At 40.6% G+C, this 16288-nt stretch overlaps 1 protein-coding gene across 1 annotated transcript in view; it reads right to left on the bottom strand.

Annotated features, from left to right (window-relative positions):
- The window catches only part of ANTXR1 (ANTXR cell adhesion molecule 1), a 255318-nt gene that overhangs the window by 223543 nt on the left and 15487 nt on the right, over nt 1-16288 (bottom strand). Inside the window, exon 2 of the mRNA XM_027555677.1 lies at nt 4091-4162. Coding sequence (XP_027411478.1) covers nt 4091-4162 — 72 coding nt within the window. The remainder of the gene's footprint in view (nt 1-4090; nt 4163-16288) is intronic.

Raw genomic sequence — 16288 nt, 5'->3', positions numbered from 1 at the left:
ATAACCCTCGGGTGAGGACAAACGTAACTTTTTGTCTGCAAGATGGACTGTCACACTACCACGGATCCACCACGGGAATGCCGCCCTTTGGGGCTCTCTCTAGGTAGCCAGCTGGCTTCATAATATCAACCTATTTCTACATGATGCAATAATTTCTCATATCTGACTTGGCCACAGATCTTATAGTTCCCACTTCCTAAAATGTTTCCCCAAACCTGGTCCCCTTTTCCTGACAACGGTAATTGTTTCCTAGTTGGTGACCCAGCTGATCATTGCTCCAATTCATTCCTCACACTGCTTCCAGAATTATTTTCCTAAAATATAAATTAGATCTTGTCACTCATCTTGTCATCTCTATCAAACCTCCAATGGCTTCTATCGCCTCCAAGATAAAGTTTACATCCATTATCTTATGTCCAATGCATCTTTGGAAACCCTTAGCGTGGTCTGTAATACATAGTAGGAGCCCAGGCAACACCTGGTGAGTTGAAATTGGCCTCTTGAGAAAGACCTGGGTTCTCTGTCCATGGCATCAGGCTGCCTGGTACTACTTCACCAGTGCTGAGGACATTACATCACAAGTGATAATAACAATCATAAGTTTCATAATAATATAATAATCGCCAGTCCAATGATGTGCTTACTATGTGTCAGGCACTATTGTAAGTGATTCCCATGTATTATCTCATTAAACTTGTAACAACTTTATGAGATCATTACTATTACCAATCTTTATTTTCCACAAAAGGAAATTGAGACTCTGAAAGATAAAATAATTTTCCCAAGGTCACACAGTGGGAAAGTGGTGAACTTTGGGCTTAAAACCAAGCATTCTGATTCTAGAACTTGGGTTCTTCACCACCAGGTTATACTGCCCACCTTATATAGAATTATTAAGCTCTGGAAAGAATGAATTTGAAATGTGGGAAATGTAGGTCTCCAAACAGTAACTGGTATATGAGTCTGGGCTGAAGACATAATTTGGGAATTCTCAGCATACTAATGTGAGTAAAATTGTTCAGAGTGTCAGCAGGGAGATGGGAAGGGAGCCAAACCTAGAACCAACACTAACATTTAAAGGCCTGGCTCCAGTCAGTGGATGAAAGGTGAGCCAGAAGTCAGCGAAGGAGAGGATTTCAAGGAGAGATAAATCTGAATCCAATGAAGTGCCTCTAACCAGCAGAGCAAGCACTACATGGCTCTCAATGGATTTGTCCTATTGAGCATCACTTTGGGACTGTGGTGAGAGTAAGCAGATGTAAGGGTGGGGATAAAGGCAGATGGGAATGGGTTAAGGAATGAATGAGAAGTAAGGATGGAGCCAGACAGTCTTTAAGGATATTTTAGTGAGAAACTGGGAAAGAAGGTAGTGTCTATAGGAAGACAGGACCAGGAAATTCATTTTTTTTTAAATGAGATTTTATCTATTGGCAATGGAAATGGAGCCAGAGGAAAGGTAGAGAAAAATACAAGAGAGAAACAAAGACCTGGGGGAATATTGGAGACAATGGGATAAAATGGACTAATGCGAAAAGACTGGCATTAAATAAAGGGGATACTTGAATCTCAGAGACAATGGGAAGGCATGAATATATCTTTTAAGAGGAGGATTAGAGTAAGAGGTAATCCCTTGCCTGCTATTCTCTGGGCTTTTGGTGAAACAGCAGGTGAAGTTCTTTGCTGAGAGTGATGGGTGTGAGGTGTAGTATGAGGGTTTAAAGAATATGGTGAAAAGTTATGGTATTGAATGAGCATGTACTGTATGTTGGGCACTATTGGCGGCCCTGGGCCTGCAGCAGTTAACAAAAGACAGTTCCTCCTTTTGGAGTCTGCATGGCAGTTGTGTCCTGATGCCACATTTTAATGGGGGTCCATAGCCAAAGAGGGCCAGAGGAGACATTGAAAGGAAGGTGGAAACTCCCTGGTGGTCCAGTGGTTTAGAGTCCATGCCTCCATTGCAGGGGACACCAGTTTGATCCCTGGTTGGGGAACTAAGATCTCACATGCCTCATGGCACAGACAAAAAAACAAACAAACCAGGAAAGTGCCTCGTGGTCTGGATTAAGCCATATCAACTACTCTGGTCCTTAGTTTCTTTGTCTATAAAACAAACAACTGGATTAAATGGTCTCTTAGTTTCCTCAATCCCTACCTCTAATTTCTTTGAATCTAAAACAGCAGAGTGTCTGGAGGTACTGAAGGAACGGGGGAAGAGAAGTGCGGAGTGCCCACTCTAAGTCAGGTGCTGGGTTTGTTGCTTTGAGCACATTTTCTCTTATAATTTTCACATGTAAACTTAGGTTCAACCAAGGTGAGTCAGTTGCTTTGGTTGCCCAGTGGAGCTTGGATGCAACTCCACACCTGCCTAACTTCAAATCTTTTTTCAGGAGACTCCTTTGTTTTAGAGGAAACAGAAAATCATCAGAGCAAATAGAAACATAGCAGAGACTCCCAAGTATCTGGAGGTAGATTTGTTTTATATCACTCCTGGATGAGAGTGTAGGAAGGGACATTATGGGTCAACGACAAAAGGAAACTGGAACTGTCCAACTATTGGGTTTGTATTTGACTCAAAAGGCAGCAGTTTCTCACCAGAGCTTTTCAAGCTGGCAGTTAGCGGGTAGCTCTTAGGATAGCTTGGAAAGTTATTCCTTTCAATTCTAAGCTTCTATGAGTCTCTTAAATATTTTGTTTCTCTCCTTTCCCTCTGTTTTCCCCCTCCATCTCCTCCCAGCTTCTGTTTTCTCCATTCATCTGGGCTTATATGCTACTTGCTCTGCTGCTGCTGCTGCTGCTAAGTCGCTTCAGTCGTGTCCGACTCTGTGCGACTCCATAGACAGCAGCCCACCAGGCTCCTCTGTCCCCAGGATTCTCCAGGCAAGAACACTGGAGTGGGTTGCCATTTCCTTCTCCAATGCATGAAAGTGAAAAGTGAAAGTGAAGTCGCTCAGTCATGCCTGACTCTTAGCGACCCCATGGACTGGAGCCCACCAGGCCCCTCCATCTATGGGATTTTCCAGGCAAGAGTACTGGAGTGGGGTGCCATCGCCTTCTCCAGCTACTTGCTCTAGTTTCCAATTTTTGGCATCACAGAGAGGATACCCCTTACCCTGCTCCCTCTGGTCAGGCAGATGGGTACATGTGGAGACCAGAAGGTGAATTTGCAGGGAACACATTTATCAGTACCCTGGTCTCAGAGGACAACTTGTCTCCTGAGTTAAAAACAAAACAAAAAAATCTCACTCACAGAAGATGTATACGGCTACTCATATTGGCTGGAAGACTCAATAGAGGCCACCAAGCAGAAGTGGAGTTGCTTTCAAAATTACAACATCCAGAACAATTTTTACCAAAGACCTGGACAACTGGTTTAAACTCTAGCATATAGGTGAACGCTATCAAAGTTGTGTTGTCGTTTGGCAGCTGCACCCAAAGAGGGTAAAATGACCTCCTTTCTTTTACTAGTGGGAGTCTACATTTACTGGACTGCTAAGACCCCTGCAACGTGTACAGTGCTGACGTTCAAAATTTCATTGTCCTCTCTTGGACACATGGTTGAGAATGCTCAGAGCATTCTATATCACAGGGCACATAGCCAGGCTGAACAAGCATGGTGGTTTGCCCAGGATTGAGGAGAGCTCCCAGGGTATGAAACTTTCAATGCTAAAACCAAGGAGGTTCTGGGCAAACTGGGGTGAATTGGTCACTTTACACTCCATAAGGTGTAAGACGACCTTACACCATACACATGGGTCCAGCTAGAATGAGCCAATTTCTCCAGCATAATGCACTGTGAAAGAAAATATTAATGATCCTTCTAGAAGGATATTATTTGACAAGAGAGGGAGAAAGTTAAAATGTTGATCTTATAACCAAATTGGGTTCCTCCTGAAAACACATAGTCAAGTTATTCTATTTAAAAACAAAAAAAAAATAGTCTGACATGTGGCAAAGATGAAAACAAAGGCAAGTCTCTCTTCCAAGGTCTGAGATTCTACCTTTGTCAAAAAGCACCCCCAAACTAGTCAGTAATTAGAATAGCAAACATAGGCTGGGTTTACTTTATGGCCAAGAGCTACATATTTCTCACCTGATGAATTTATGAGCCAACTGTTCCACAAAGTAATAGATTTCATTCCAGTGGTGCAGCACACTTCCTGACCTAGGGAAATAAAGCAGATGTGATTTAATCAGGTGTTCATTTGTCTTTACCTTGTGTCATATATTCTATTCTTTCACAGTTGATCTATCCTTTAACAGGGCTCACCATCTGAAACTTCCATAACTTTGGAAATTACCTGAAAGGATGCTTAGAATTAATTTTAGAATTCTGAGAAACTTCGGTAAAGAACTCTCTTCACTCCACCTCCGACTCCTTACCACCCCTACTCTAGACACTCATATGTCAAAAAAATTCCTGGGCCCAGCCAGATTCACAGGTTAGTTTCACAGCTTTAAGGAATAGTTATTTTTGTGCAATTTATTGCTCTGATTAGAGAAGAAATAGTATTCCAATTCATTCAAATGAAATTGGCACAAACTATATGCCCAAATAGACAAAAACAAATTCCACTCCTCAAAAGAGTCAAAATTCATTGGTAAATACAGATTCAAAGTCTCTAAAAAAAATATTAGCAAAACAAATCCAGCAGGAATTCAAAAGAATGCTAATTAGTTCATTGGTGATTTATTTCCGTAAGATATTGATAGTTCAAAATTTAAGGATCCAGTACTTTGGCCACCTCACGTGAAGAGTTGACTCATTGGAAAAGACTCTGATGCTGGGAGGGATTGGGGGGCAGGAGGAGAAGGGGACGACAGAGGATGAGACGGCTGGATGGCATCACCGACTGGATGGACATGAGTTTGAGTGAACTCTGGGAGTTGGTGATGGACAGGGAGGCCTGGCGTGCTGCAATTCATGGGGTTGCAAAGAGTCGGACATGACTGAGCAACTGAACGGAACTGAACTGAATGTATCTAGTCATACTAATACTTAAAAGAAGAAAAATGATACAGCCCCTCATCATTAAAAAGGGATCCTTTTACTGAAAAAAAAGAGGGAAACTTTCTCTAAGACATATGGAATCATAGCACTTTAGATTTGGAAATGGGCTTATTTCCCACAGTTGACTTCTGTTTCACTGATACCACTTACTACTGCTTCAATTCACCTTATAAGTATTTTTCATAGTGCTCATACTCAATCTGTTGCACTGACTTCATAGTAGCTTTTTCTATTTTAACATACTCTTCTGTAGACTCGATGTTCTTTTCTTTTTATTAAGGATCTGTTTCAGCTGAGCTCTGCATTTCTGCCTGTCATAATTGTTGAGGTTAGTTTGCTTTTTGGACTCTGACATTTTGTACTGAAAACATTTTCCACTGGTTTCAGATAGCTTTTATTTTTATGCGCTCATCTACCTTAATTTTAACTTCTAGAAAGTTATTGTTATTTTTGTTTCAGACTATTTTATAGATCTTTAAGATGAATCTGTGCAAAGTAAATTTTATGCCTTTTTTTCTGTGATTCAATATGTCTAGGAACTCTTATTCTGGTTAAGTGTATTCCACTTCTATGAGTAAAATCTATTTTTTTCTGCCCCACATCCAGTAATGACATGTCTGTCTGATCTGAACAGAAGTGATACAATATGTTATGGTCAAACACTGCAAGATTACTTATCATAAGGATATGGAAGTTCTCCAAGTTAACCTATAACTTCAATTCTAGGAGAAATTCTGAAAAAATGTTTTGTGAAACTCAAAAACTGACTTCAAAAATGAAATGAAGATTAAAGTTATAAAAGTAATCAAGGTAATAATGAAAAAGAACAAAGTTGGAAAGCCTGCCCTATCGAATATAGCAACCTCATACACATGATATGTAAGAGTAGAGCCAATGGAGTAAAATGGAAAACTACATCCACACCCCAGTGTATGTAAGGTCTTGCTATAATACATAGGGAAAGAGGTGATTCAAACTGTGGAGGGAGAATAAACCCTTCCATGTCATTGCAGTGACAATGGATTTCTAATTGGAAACAACCAATCAGATCGCTATCTCATACCAAATGTAACCCTAGGTGTATTAAAACCTAATAGGAAAAACAAAACTTTCAATCCATTGGGTGAATTATAGAAGATTTTCATGGCATCAGGTTAGTGAAGAGTTCCCTCAACCAAATACAAAAAGTAGGAATTGTTCTTTACAAAAAGAATTATTATGACTATTATAAGTGTCTAAAATTCTGGATGACAAAAGATAAAGATGACAAAAGCAAAGATGAGGAAGAGATTGAGAGAAGATGTTTGCCACAAAAATAAATGGCAAAAGATTAGTGTCTAGTATATGTAAATCGGTACAAGTAAATGTTAACAAGGCAAACAATACAAAAATAGACAAAGGATCAGAACAGGCAATCCCTTGAAGGATGGCAAATCAGCATTTGAAAAAATATTCAACTCCTCCTCTAATAAATCCAGAAATGCTTTGTTTGGGGAAAAGCAAGTAGTTTTGGGGGGCAGCAGCATAAAGCCTACAGGGTCGAGGAGTGGGGAGTTGGGGAGATGCAGAAAAATAAACCTTTTCCAGTAAAACTCTCTATTCCAGCTTCTCAGCCTTTATACATTCCATCTGCTTGAGACACACAATGTCCACACTGGCAAACTCCTACTTATCTGTAAGAGCCAACTTGATCTCTGCCTGCTGCCTTTGACCAACACAGATGGGGCTCATTGCTTCTGCCCCGGGATCTCAGGGCACTGTGTTCATCTCTCAGTCATCATCCTCGGATACTGGGTTGCCATCACTTTTTTTCTTCAAGCTTCCATTGTGAGAATGTGAAGGATATTTCCCTCCCCAGCATCTACCTATTAGTTGGATGGAAGGAAGGAAGAAGAGCGTGGGGAGACGTCTCTATTGCTCATGGATGCCTCCTGATCTTTTGCCAGCTGGTCCTGGCTTCTGGCCTTGTTTGGATGAGTGTCTCAGGCCTGAGACTCAGATACCTCCAGCCAATTCCTGTGACCCTATGTGATCCCGAGGAGCCTTCCCAGAGGGGCCAATGATTCTAGAGTACAGGTCCTCAATGAACGGGCCTATCTAATCAATGCAAAGAAATAGAGGAAAACAACAGAATGGGAAAGACTAGAGATCTCTTCAAGAAAATCAGAGATACCAAAGGAACATTTCATGCAAAGATGGGCTTGATAAAGGACAGAAATGGTATGGACCTAACAGAAGCAGAAGATATTAAGAAGAGATGGCAAGAATACACAGAAGAAATGTACAAAAAAGATCTTCACGACCCAGATAATCATGACGGTGTGATCACTGACCTAGAGCCAGACATCCTGGAATGTGAAGTCAAGTGGGCCTTAGAAAGCATCACTAAGAACATAGCTAGTGGAAGTGATGGAATTCCAGTTGAGCTATTCCAAATCCTGAAAGATGATGCTGTGAAAGTGCTGCACTCAATATGCCAGCAAATTTGGAAAACTCAGCAGTGGCCACAGGACTGGAAAAGGTCTGTTTTCATTCCAATCCCAAAGAAAGGCAATGCCAAAGAATGCTCAAACTACCACACAATTGCACTCATCTCACATGCTAGTAAAGAAATGCTCAAAATCTCCAAGCCAGGCTTCAGCAATATGTGAACCGTGAACTTCCAGATGTTCAAGCTGGTTTTAGAAAAGGCAGAGGAACCAGAGATCAAATTGCCAACATCTGCTGGATCATGGAAAAAGCAAGAGAGTTCCAGAAAAACATCTATTTCTGCTTTATTGACTATGCCAAAGCCTTTGCCTGTGTGGATCACAGAAAACTATGGAAAATTCTGAAAGAGATGGGAATACCAGACCACCTCATCTGCCTCTTGAGAAATTTGTATGCAGGTCAGGAAGCAACAGTTAGAACTGGACATGGAACAACAGACTGGTTCCAAATAGGAAAAGGAGTACATCAAGGCTGTATATTGTCACTGTTGGGCTGCCGTCTATGGGGTCGCACAGAGTCGGACATGACTGAAGTGATTTAGCAGCAGCAGCAGCAGCAGAGTACATCATGAGAAACGCTGGACTGGAAGAAACACAAGCTGGAATCAAGATTGCCGGGAGAAATATCAATAACCTCAGATATGCAGATGACACCACCCTTATGGCAGAAAGTGAAGAGGAACTAAAAAGCCTCGATGAAGGTAAAGTGGAGAGTGAAAAAGTTGGCTTAAAGCTCAACATTCAGAAAACGAAGATCGTGGCATCCGGTCCCATCACTTCATGGGAAATAGATGGGGAAACAGTGCAAACAGTGTCAGACTTTATTTTTCTGAGCTCCAAAATCACCGCAGATGGTGACTGCAGCCATGAAATTAAAAGACGCTTACTCCTTGGAAGGAAGGTTATGACCAACCTAGATAGCATATTCAAAAGCAGAGACATTACTTTGCCAACAAATGTTCGTCTAGTCAAGGCTATGGTTTTTTCCTGTGGTCATGTATGGATGTGAGAGTTGGACTGTGAAGAAGGCTGAGTGCCGAAGAATTGATGCTTTTGAACTGTGGTGTTGGAGAAGACTCTTGAGAGTCCCTTGGACTGCAAGGAGATCCAACCAGTCCATTCTGAAGGAGATCAGCCCTGGGATTTCTTTGGAAGGAATGGTGCTAAAGCTGAAACTCCAGTACTTTGGCCACCTCATGCGAAGAGTTGACTCATTGGAAAAGACCCTGATGCTGGGAGGGATTGGGGGCGGGAGGAGAAGGGGACGACAGAGGATGAGATGGCTGGATGGCATCAGTGACTTGATGGACGTGAGTCTGAGTGAACTCCGGGAGTTGGTGATGGACAGGGAGGCCTGGCATGCTGCGATTCATGGGGTTGCAAAGAGTTGAACACAACTGAGCGACTGATCTGATCTGATCTAATCAATGGTAGATCCCTGACTTTAATGCAACTGGGAGTCTCCCAATAGCTCACCAGAAGAGCATATCCCAGCCCTAAACTTTTAAAGCTTTGAAAAGTTTTTCATTAGAATCCCAGCCATCCTCTTGGACATGTTTCAGTTGTATATTTAAAATCTCAAAGACTGGTTCTGATTCCCTTTCTTCAGCCAAAGGGTAGATGCTCTGGTCCTGGGGGTCTTAGTGAGGGTCTGGCAGATCTGGCTCAGTGCTGTGTATGTGCTTCCGATGAGCCACCACGTGACTATTAACCACAGTCTACTTAGAATTCTACAACTCTTTCCCACTAGAATCAAGAGATCTCCTTGAACACTGGTCATCTATGCCCACTTCTGAAATGCAATACTGTGTTTTGCAATGCTGTGTTATGACCCAGACAAGTATCATCTGAAATTTTGGTCAGTGAGGAGTAGGATAAGATACCTAATGACTGGAGAGGAATCCCCACAGTTCCTCCATCCCAGGTCTGATTTTCTCATCAGTAGAGAAGTCCTATAGTGAGGGAATTAAACTGGGAAGGGAGGTAAAGAGTTGAAGTAGGGACTTGAACTAGAGTTGCGGGTCTATTCTTGGCTGTCTACTAAAGAAGCAGGGGTCTCAAGTAAATCCTTTTTGTGTTAGTAGTTTTCTGTCCTCAAGAATTGAGCACAAATCATTTGCATTCCTTTACTTATTACAAATGGCACTAGTGGTAAAGAACCCTTCTGCCAATACAGGAGACATAAGAGACGCGGGTTGAATCCCTGGGTTGGGAAGATTCCCTGGAGAAGGGATGGCAACCCACTTCAGTATTCCTGCCTGGAGAATCCCATGGACAGAGAAGCCTGGTGGGCTACAGTCCATAGGGTCACGAAGAGTCAGACACAACTGAAGTGACAGCACACATATACACACTTATTACAAAGGATCACCCACTGTTAATTAATTCACATTTTCTTTTATCTTAAAATATTTCATTTGCACTATTCTTCTATCTGACTGACATGTAAAATTTAGAAAATGTTGGTATTCATCTTTGATTTCTAGATGCTAGATATAAGGAAAGATCCAAGAAATATTCTGGAGTGTTGAGAAAATTCTAAAGCCGTCTGGAACACTTTCTTGCCAATGGGCAGGTGCTGTATTTTCTCAAGAAGAAAATAAGATAAAACAAGAGGTAAGGGGATATTGACAGGCTTGCTTCTCCCATCCCAACTCTACTAATAATTGTCCTGTTGTTTCATATGTACTCATGATCATTCTTTACACAATTATATAAGCCTTGACCAAAATATATCCCCTTTGGGACACCCTTGAGATGTGCATAGCCGATTCCCTCCAACACTGAGGGTAAACATAATGTTCAAAGATTCTGGGAACAACATTGACTTTATTTTCTCTTTTGTTACATGGGACCCCAAAGGACTTCAGCTACTAAAGTGGCATAGGAATATAGGATTATGTAAGTCTGCACCTTGGAATCCTTCTAGTCCTCAGGACTGACCCTTCTTAACCCACATATGCATGCTCTGTGCTCCCCAAGATCAAATAATCACTTAGAGAAGGAAATAGTCCCATGGCAGCTCCTTATGGTTTTAGCATGGAGGTAAGCTTGTTGGGCATGCAGCTCATTTCTCTTTAACCCAAATCCCCAGGATGAAGGGGCTTGCCTGCTTGGTGCCATGGTCCTTTCCCCTGCCTCACCACCACCCATTGGCTACAACTGGACTCCTAACTCTGAACTCTTAACTAGTTCATCCATGGAGGATCTCAAAACTACCCCCCTGAACCAGACTCCTGCCCTTCTGTCATGGGGAAAGATACACTGGGTTTTTTATTCTGTTTGGACTTTCTGTTAAAACATGCGTGTCTCTCCTGTACTTTGCCTTGTGAACTGATTTTCTCGTTTGGAATCTAAACTAGTAGATACTCCCAGAATAATCAGCCCAAGATGGTGTGTCCATTTTCTAACATGGCTTCTTTTCAAGCTTGAGGACCCATGTGGACTTCTGGTCACAGCCAGAAGTAAGGTGTTGGTTGGGGAAGCTTCTCTCTACCCTACAGTATGTTAAATATCTCATTTATCATGCTAGACTGTTCAAGAATTACTGATGTTAACATCCCAGCTATGGGAGCCCTGATGTTCTCTTCAATAATGGCTCATCCAGCCATTGTTACCAAAGCCCCAGGGTAGAAACAAAAAGTCCTGCCTCAGTCAGTTCAGTCACCCAGTCGTGTCTGACTCTTTGTGACCCCATGGACTGCAGCACACCAGGCCTCCCTGTCCATCACCAACTCCCGGAGTTAACCCAAAGTCATGTCCATTGAGTTGGTGATGCCATCCAACCATCTCATCCCCTGACGTCCTCTTCTCCTCCTGCCTTCAATCCTTTCCAGCATCAGGGTTTTTTTTTTTTTTTCCAATGAGTCAGTTCTTTGTATCAGGTGGCCAAAGTATTGGAGTTTCAGCTTCAGCATCAGTCCTTCCAATGAATATTCAGGACTGATTTCCTTTAGGATTGACTGGTTTGATCTTGCAGTCCATGGGACTCTCAAGAGTCTTCTCCAACACCACAGTTCAAAAGCATCAATTCCTCAGCGTTCGGCTTTCTCTATAGTCCAACTCTCACATCCATACATGACTACTGGAAAAACCATAGCTTTGACTAGACTGACCTTTGTTGGCAAAGTAATGTCTCTGCTTTTTAATATGCTGTCTTGATAGGTCCTAACTTTTCTTCCAAGGAGCAAGCGTCTTTTAACTTCATGGCTGTACTCACCATCTGCACTGATTTTGGAGCTCCCCCAAATAAATAAATAAATAAAGTTTGTCACCCTTTCCATTTCTTCCCCATCTATTTGCCATGAAGTGATGGGACCAGATGCCATGATCTTAGTTTTCTGAATGTTGAGTTTTAAGCCAACTTGTTCACTCTCCTTTCACTTTCATCAAGAGGCTCTTTAAGGTTCCACTGAACTTGTGTGGATTGTTTTGTTTTTAGAATTGTTTTTAACACACAATTGCTGACAAACTATAGTCAAAGAGTTGAAATATCCATGTTTTAGATCCAAGTCAGTGGATGTGAAATGTCCCAGATATTTGCCTCAATTAAATTCTAACTCATGCAATTCTAGCCCCTGAAGATTTCCGTGAGCCCACTGGGTATCGAGATGCTGTAGAGAATTCAGGTCCCTTCTTAGGAGCTCATGCTTTGGCTCCACAAATATATATCTCAACAAAATTTGGAATTCAAGCAGCCTCCCAGGGAATTCTGCTTGAACACAGTCCTACAGAGTTCTTTGCTTGAAGATTCACTTACTATATCTGGATCCACTCAAAATCAGTCACCTCCTCTTCACATCACTTTCTGCTTGGCTTTCAGAAGGGTTCCCCAGACCACAAGGAGGCGAAGCCACTGGTCCCCTGAGAAGGTAATTGCTGGGAGCAGCTCCAGGGCTCCTTACTTATTTTTGTTTTTCTAGGCCCTCTCCAAGGTTTGGAGCCTGATAAGAAAGTCAATACATCTTGTGTATTCACTGTGTGTTTGCAGAGAGGGGTCTGCATGGAACTTGACCTGGTCCTCAGATTACTGCTCAGTTACTTTCAAGGATCTCATATGCAAAGAGTAACAGCAAAAGAAGAACCCTGGGTGTCATTCTGATTTGTTTCTGAAACACATTCTTTTGTGTTTATATGAGTTTCCAAACTTCCCTGTGGTTGAGCTCCTTTAAAAACACAAGCTCTTTCCATTAGCCACAGATACAACCAGTCAGAAAGAATTAAGTGCTCCAAATTGAGTTTAAATTGTCCTCTCCTTGGCATAAGGGTCAGAGCAAAATGAAAGGGAAATAAAGAGAGCTCACAGTTGGAAACATCACCCAGGAGTCTTTTAGTCCTGGAAGAGCATAGTCCCAGTAAGGATGGAAATTATAAAACTGTCAGGTCCTGCTTTTCTTCAGCCCCACCCAGTTGAAGTCATTCATGTCCTCAGTGACCCACCAGGTCCCCAGCTAATCCTGCAAGGCTAGGGCAACCTCAGGCCCACTGAGCAGAACAGGCAATTAATTCTGGCCCCGCATTCATCTGTATCCCCCTCTGACCCCCTACCCCACTCCACTTCTTCCTTGGCCCTTCTCTCCTTCCTCCTAGCCTTCCTGCACCCTACCTGGCTGGGGCCCAGATCTTCAGCTCTTGTCCTCTTCTGATTGGCTGGAGTCATGAACCAGCCTCCCTCTTGCTCTAAAAGCTGACAGCAACTCTTACCCTTCTCCAATGTCTTCAGTGCAGACCCAAGTCAAGCCACTGAACACTGTACCCACCCTGCTCCTATCTGTGTCTGGAGACCCCAGCCCCACTGTACTGACTTGTAAGGAATTTCCCTGTTAGTCCACCTCACTGAAGGCTATGACAGCAATGACTTATGCTGTGGAATGCAACCTATTAGTGATTTGGGAAATCAGTTTGGTGGGATGTTGCCAACAGTTAATAAAAATGAAATAGAATAGAAATATCAGAATATATTGTATACCATGACAGAAAGTCATGTTATGTAAAACTTTCAGTTAACTATGTGTAGGTATATAATGCACATATACTGTGTCAAGATGTAAACTAAACTGTGTTTTTCTTGTGAATGCTCAGGAAGATACTAGACCAAAATATGTAATCCTTTCACCTCCACTAATTTACCTTTCCAATACACACACACACACACAGAGCAAGAAAAGTCTAAAGATATTTCTGATATCACGTATTGGTACATTTGGTGCAAATTCAACACAGAATTGTTGTTAAAATTGTTGTTAACTGTTGTTAAGACAACAGTTTTAGTTGTCTGAAAGCAAGATGTGATAAATGAGCCTGAAAGGCCACCAGTCAAAGCCAGCAATGTGATCTGTGGATGAACACCAGGTGACCGTGACAAGACAAGGTATGGTACTATGGATGCCAGAAAAGTCAGAGGCACCCTTCACGTGCAAGACACGAGGACACAATGAGCCCCCTTCAAGCACACAGCCATAGGACTGAGAGAACTGGGGTGGCTCTAAGTTGTGCCTGACTCTTTGCGACCCCAGAATCATGATCTTTTCCTGTGAGTTGGCTCTTTTACATCAAGTGACCAAAGTATTGGAGCTTCAGCTTCAGCATCAGTCCTTCCAGTGAATACTCAGGGTTGATTTCCTTTAGGATTGACTGATTTGTAAGCTAGATAAAAGTAAACTTCATTTTAGGGGGGCAGTATATGTGAATATAGTATGAGCAATTTTTTCTATGTGGCATAAAAAAATTTATACTTTTCCCTTTCTGTTTTGAGAATCCATTCTTTAACTTTTAAATTTTGCTGTACAACCTCATTGATAACATTACTGTGACATTAACTTTTCTGAGGCCATTACTTCTATTTCTTTTATATTATGTCTTTTTCATATCCTTTATTTACAAAAGTTTTCCATTTTGATGTCAATACTTTCAAGTGATATTTTTTTAATAAAGGTATGTGGGTGGTATATATTTTGGATTTTTTTATGTCTGAGGAATTTTTTATGCCTTTGTATTACTTACCTCTGGTTTCATAATTTTAATGTCTGTATTCTTTCTGCTTGAGTTCTGGAAAAAGTTTCTTAAACTGTCTTTTGATGAGTTGAATTTATTTTTGTAATATTCTTTGTGGTGGTCATTTTTTCCAATGAATTTGAATACTCAGAAACAGCATATTTTCTCTCCAAAAGTTTCTTATTTTCAGCTGTTCCTTTCTCATAACAGACTGCTCTTATTAGTTGATGTAATATCATCTCCAAATTTAATGAAAATACTAATGAGACATATTTGCTTAAATGGTTTGGATGGTCATTGGAAGTTCTTTTATATAATCACTATTAAGTTTTTTAAAACCCTGATTCACTTTTTGAGTAATTTCTTAAAGAAAATTATCCCCACTCCCCCTTTTAGAAGAATCTGTATGTATTTGAAAATCTCCTTCTGTTTTCATGTAAATGACATCTTGACAGAACATTTTTGTTCATAAATTTATCCATTAAATTTTTCCAGCATTTAATGTTGCAGAACCTTTGTAGGTAACCTGTATCTTTTCCCATTCATAAAATTCTTCTTCTGCTTTTGAAATTAAACATTCTTACCAGGAAATGTTTAAGTACAAATCTCTTTTAATTAATTTTGATTATTACTTGATGAGTTGAAATCTACATTTTCAGGTTTTTGTTTTTTAATCAGGGAAGTTCTATCAAATTGTCGAGTGCTTCTTCTGGATTATTCTTTAGCAATGCAAATTATCTGGTATACTGGATATCTATTTTTGTCATTCATTATTTATCATTTTCTCTCTCATCATCTTTGTGTAACTCATTTCCTATTCAACTTATAAGAACTTCTCAAACATTCCTTCATCCTTCATTTTCTGCATTGTCAGTTCTTTACTGCTTCTCAGGTGGCTTTATGACTTTACATTTTTCTGTATTATTTTATATTTCCTCAACTGTTTTAGGTCCCTTTTCTTCTCCTTTCATATTTTATCACCTAACAAAGTTCTTATTTTATTTAATGTCACTGAAATCATAAAACATATGGTGCTAAAACTAACTTCTTTTGCTGTTGAAAATTCTTTCCATAGACATGTTCTTCCACCTCAGGAATTTTGTTACATCATTTATTTTCAGTTGTTAAAATCTTGTAGGCCCTATTTTCATCTTTCAATGTGGGAAGGTATAACTGGGTCTCATATTTGCCATATATATGGCAATGTCTTGAACTTGCAAACTTCTCTAAAAACTAAATCTGGGGAACAAATATCGTATGATGTTGCTTATATATGGATTCTAAAAAATAAAAAAGGTACAAAAGAACTTATTTATAAAATGGAAGTAGAGTCATGGATGTAAAAAACAAACTTCTGGTTACCAGGGATAAGGGAGGGGAGGGATAAATTTGGAGACTGGGATTGACATACACACACTTATATATAAGATAGTTAATAAGAACTTGCTGTATAGCACAGGGAACTCTACTCAATACTCTGTAATGGGCTACATGGGAAAATAATCTTAAAAAAAAAAAGAGTGGCTATATGTATATGTATAAATGGTTCACTTTGTTGTACACCTGAAACCAGCACAACATTGCAAATCAACTATACTGCAATGAAAAAAAAAATTTTTTTTTAAGAAAAGAACTTAGTTTGGGGGAAGGGAGTTGGCCTTAATAGCTAAAGTAAGCTTATGTTATTGTTCCATCAATTAGGGGAGAGTAGGGAATGGAATAATTCTTCATCGTTTTTCACAAAGGAATCTCATCCTTGCAAAGTTAGTGTGTTTGTTTTGGACAGGGCCACATCAGT

This window comes from Bos indicus x Bos taurus, chromosome 11 (assembly GCF_003369695.1).
Source record: "Bos indicus x Bos taurus breed Angus x Brahman F1 hybrid chromosome 11, Bos_hybrid_MaternalHap_v2.0, whole genome shotgun sequence".
In the NCBI taxonomy this organism is placed as follows: domain Eukaryota; kingdom Metazoa; phylum Chordata; class Mammalia; order Artiodactyla; family Bovidae; genus Bos; species Bos indicus x Bos taurus.
Note: the sequence above shows the minus strand (reverse complement) of the source record. Positions and strands in the feature narration are given on the sequence as shown.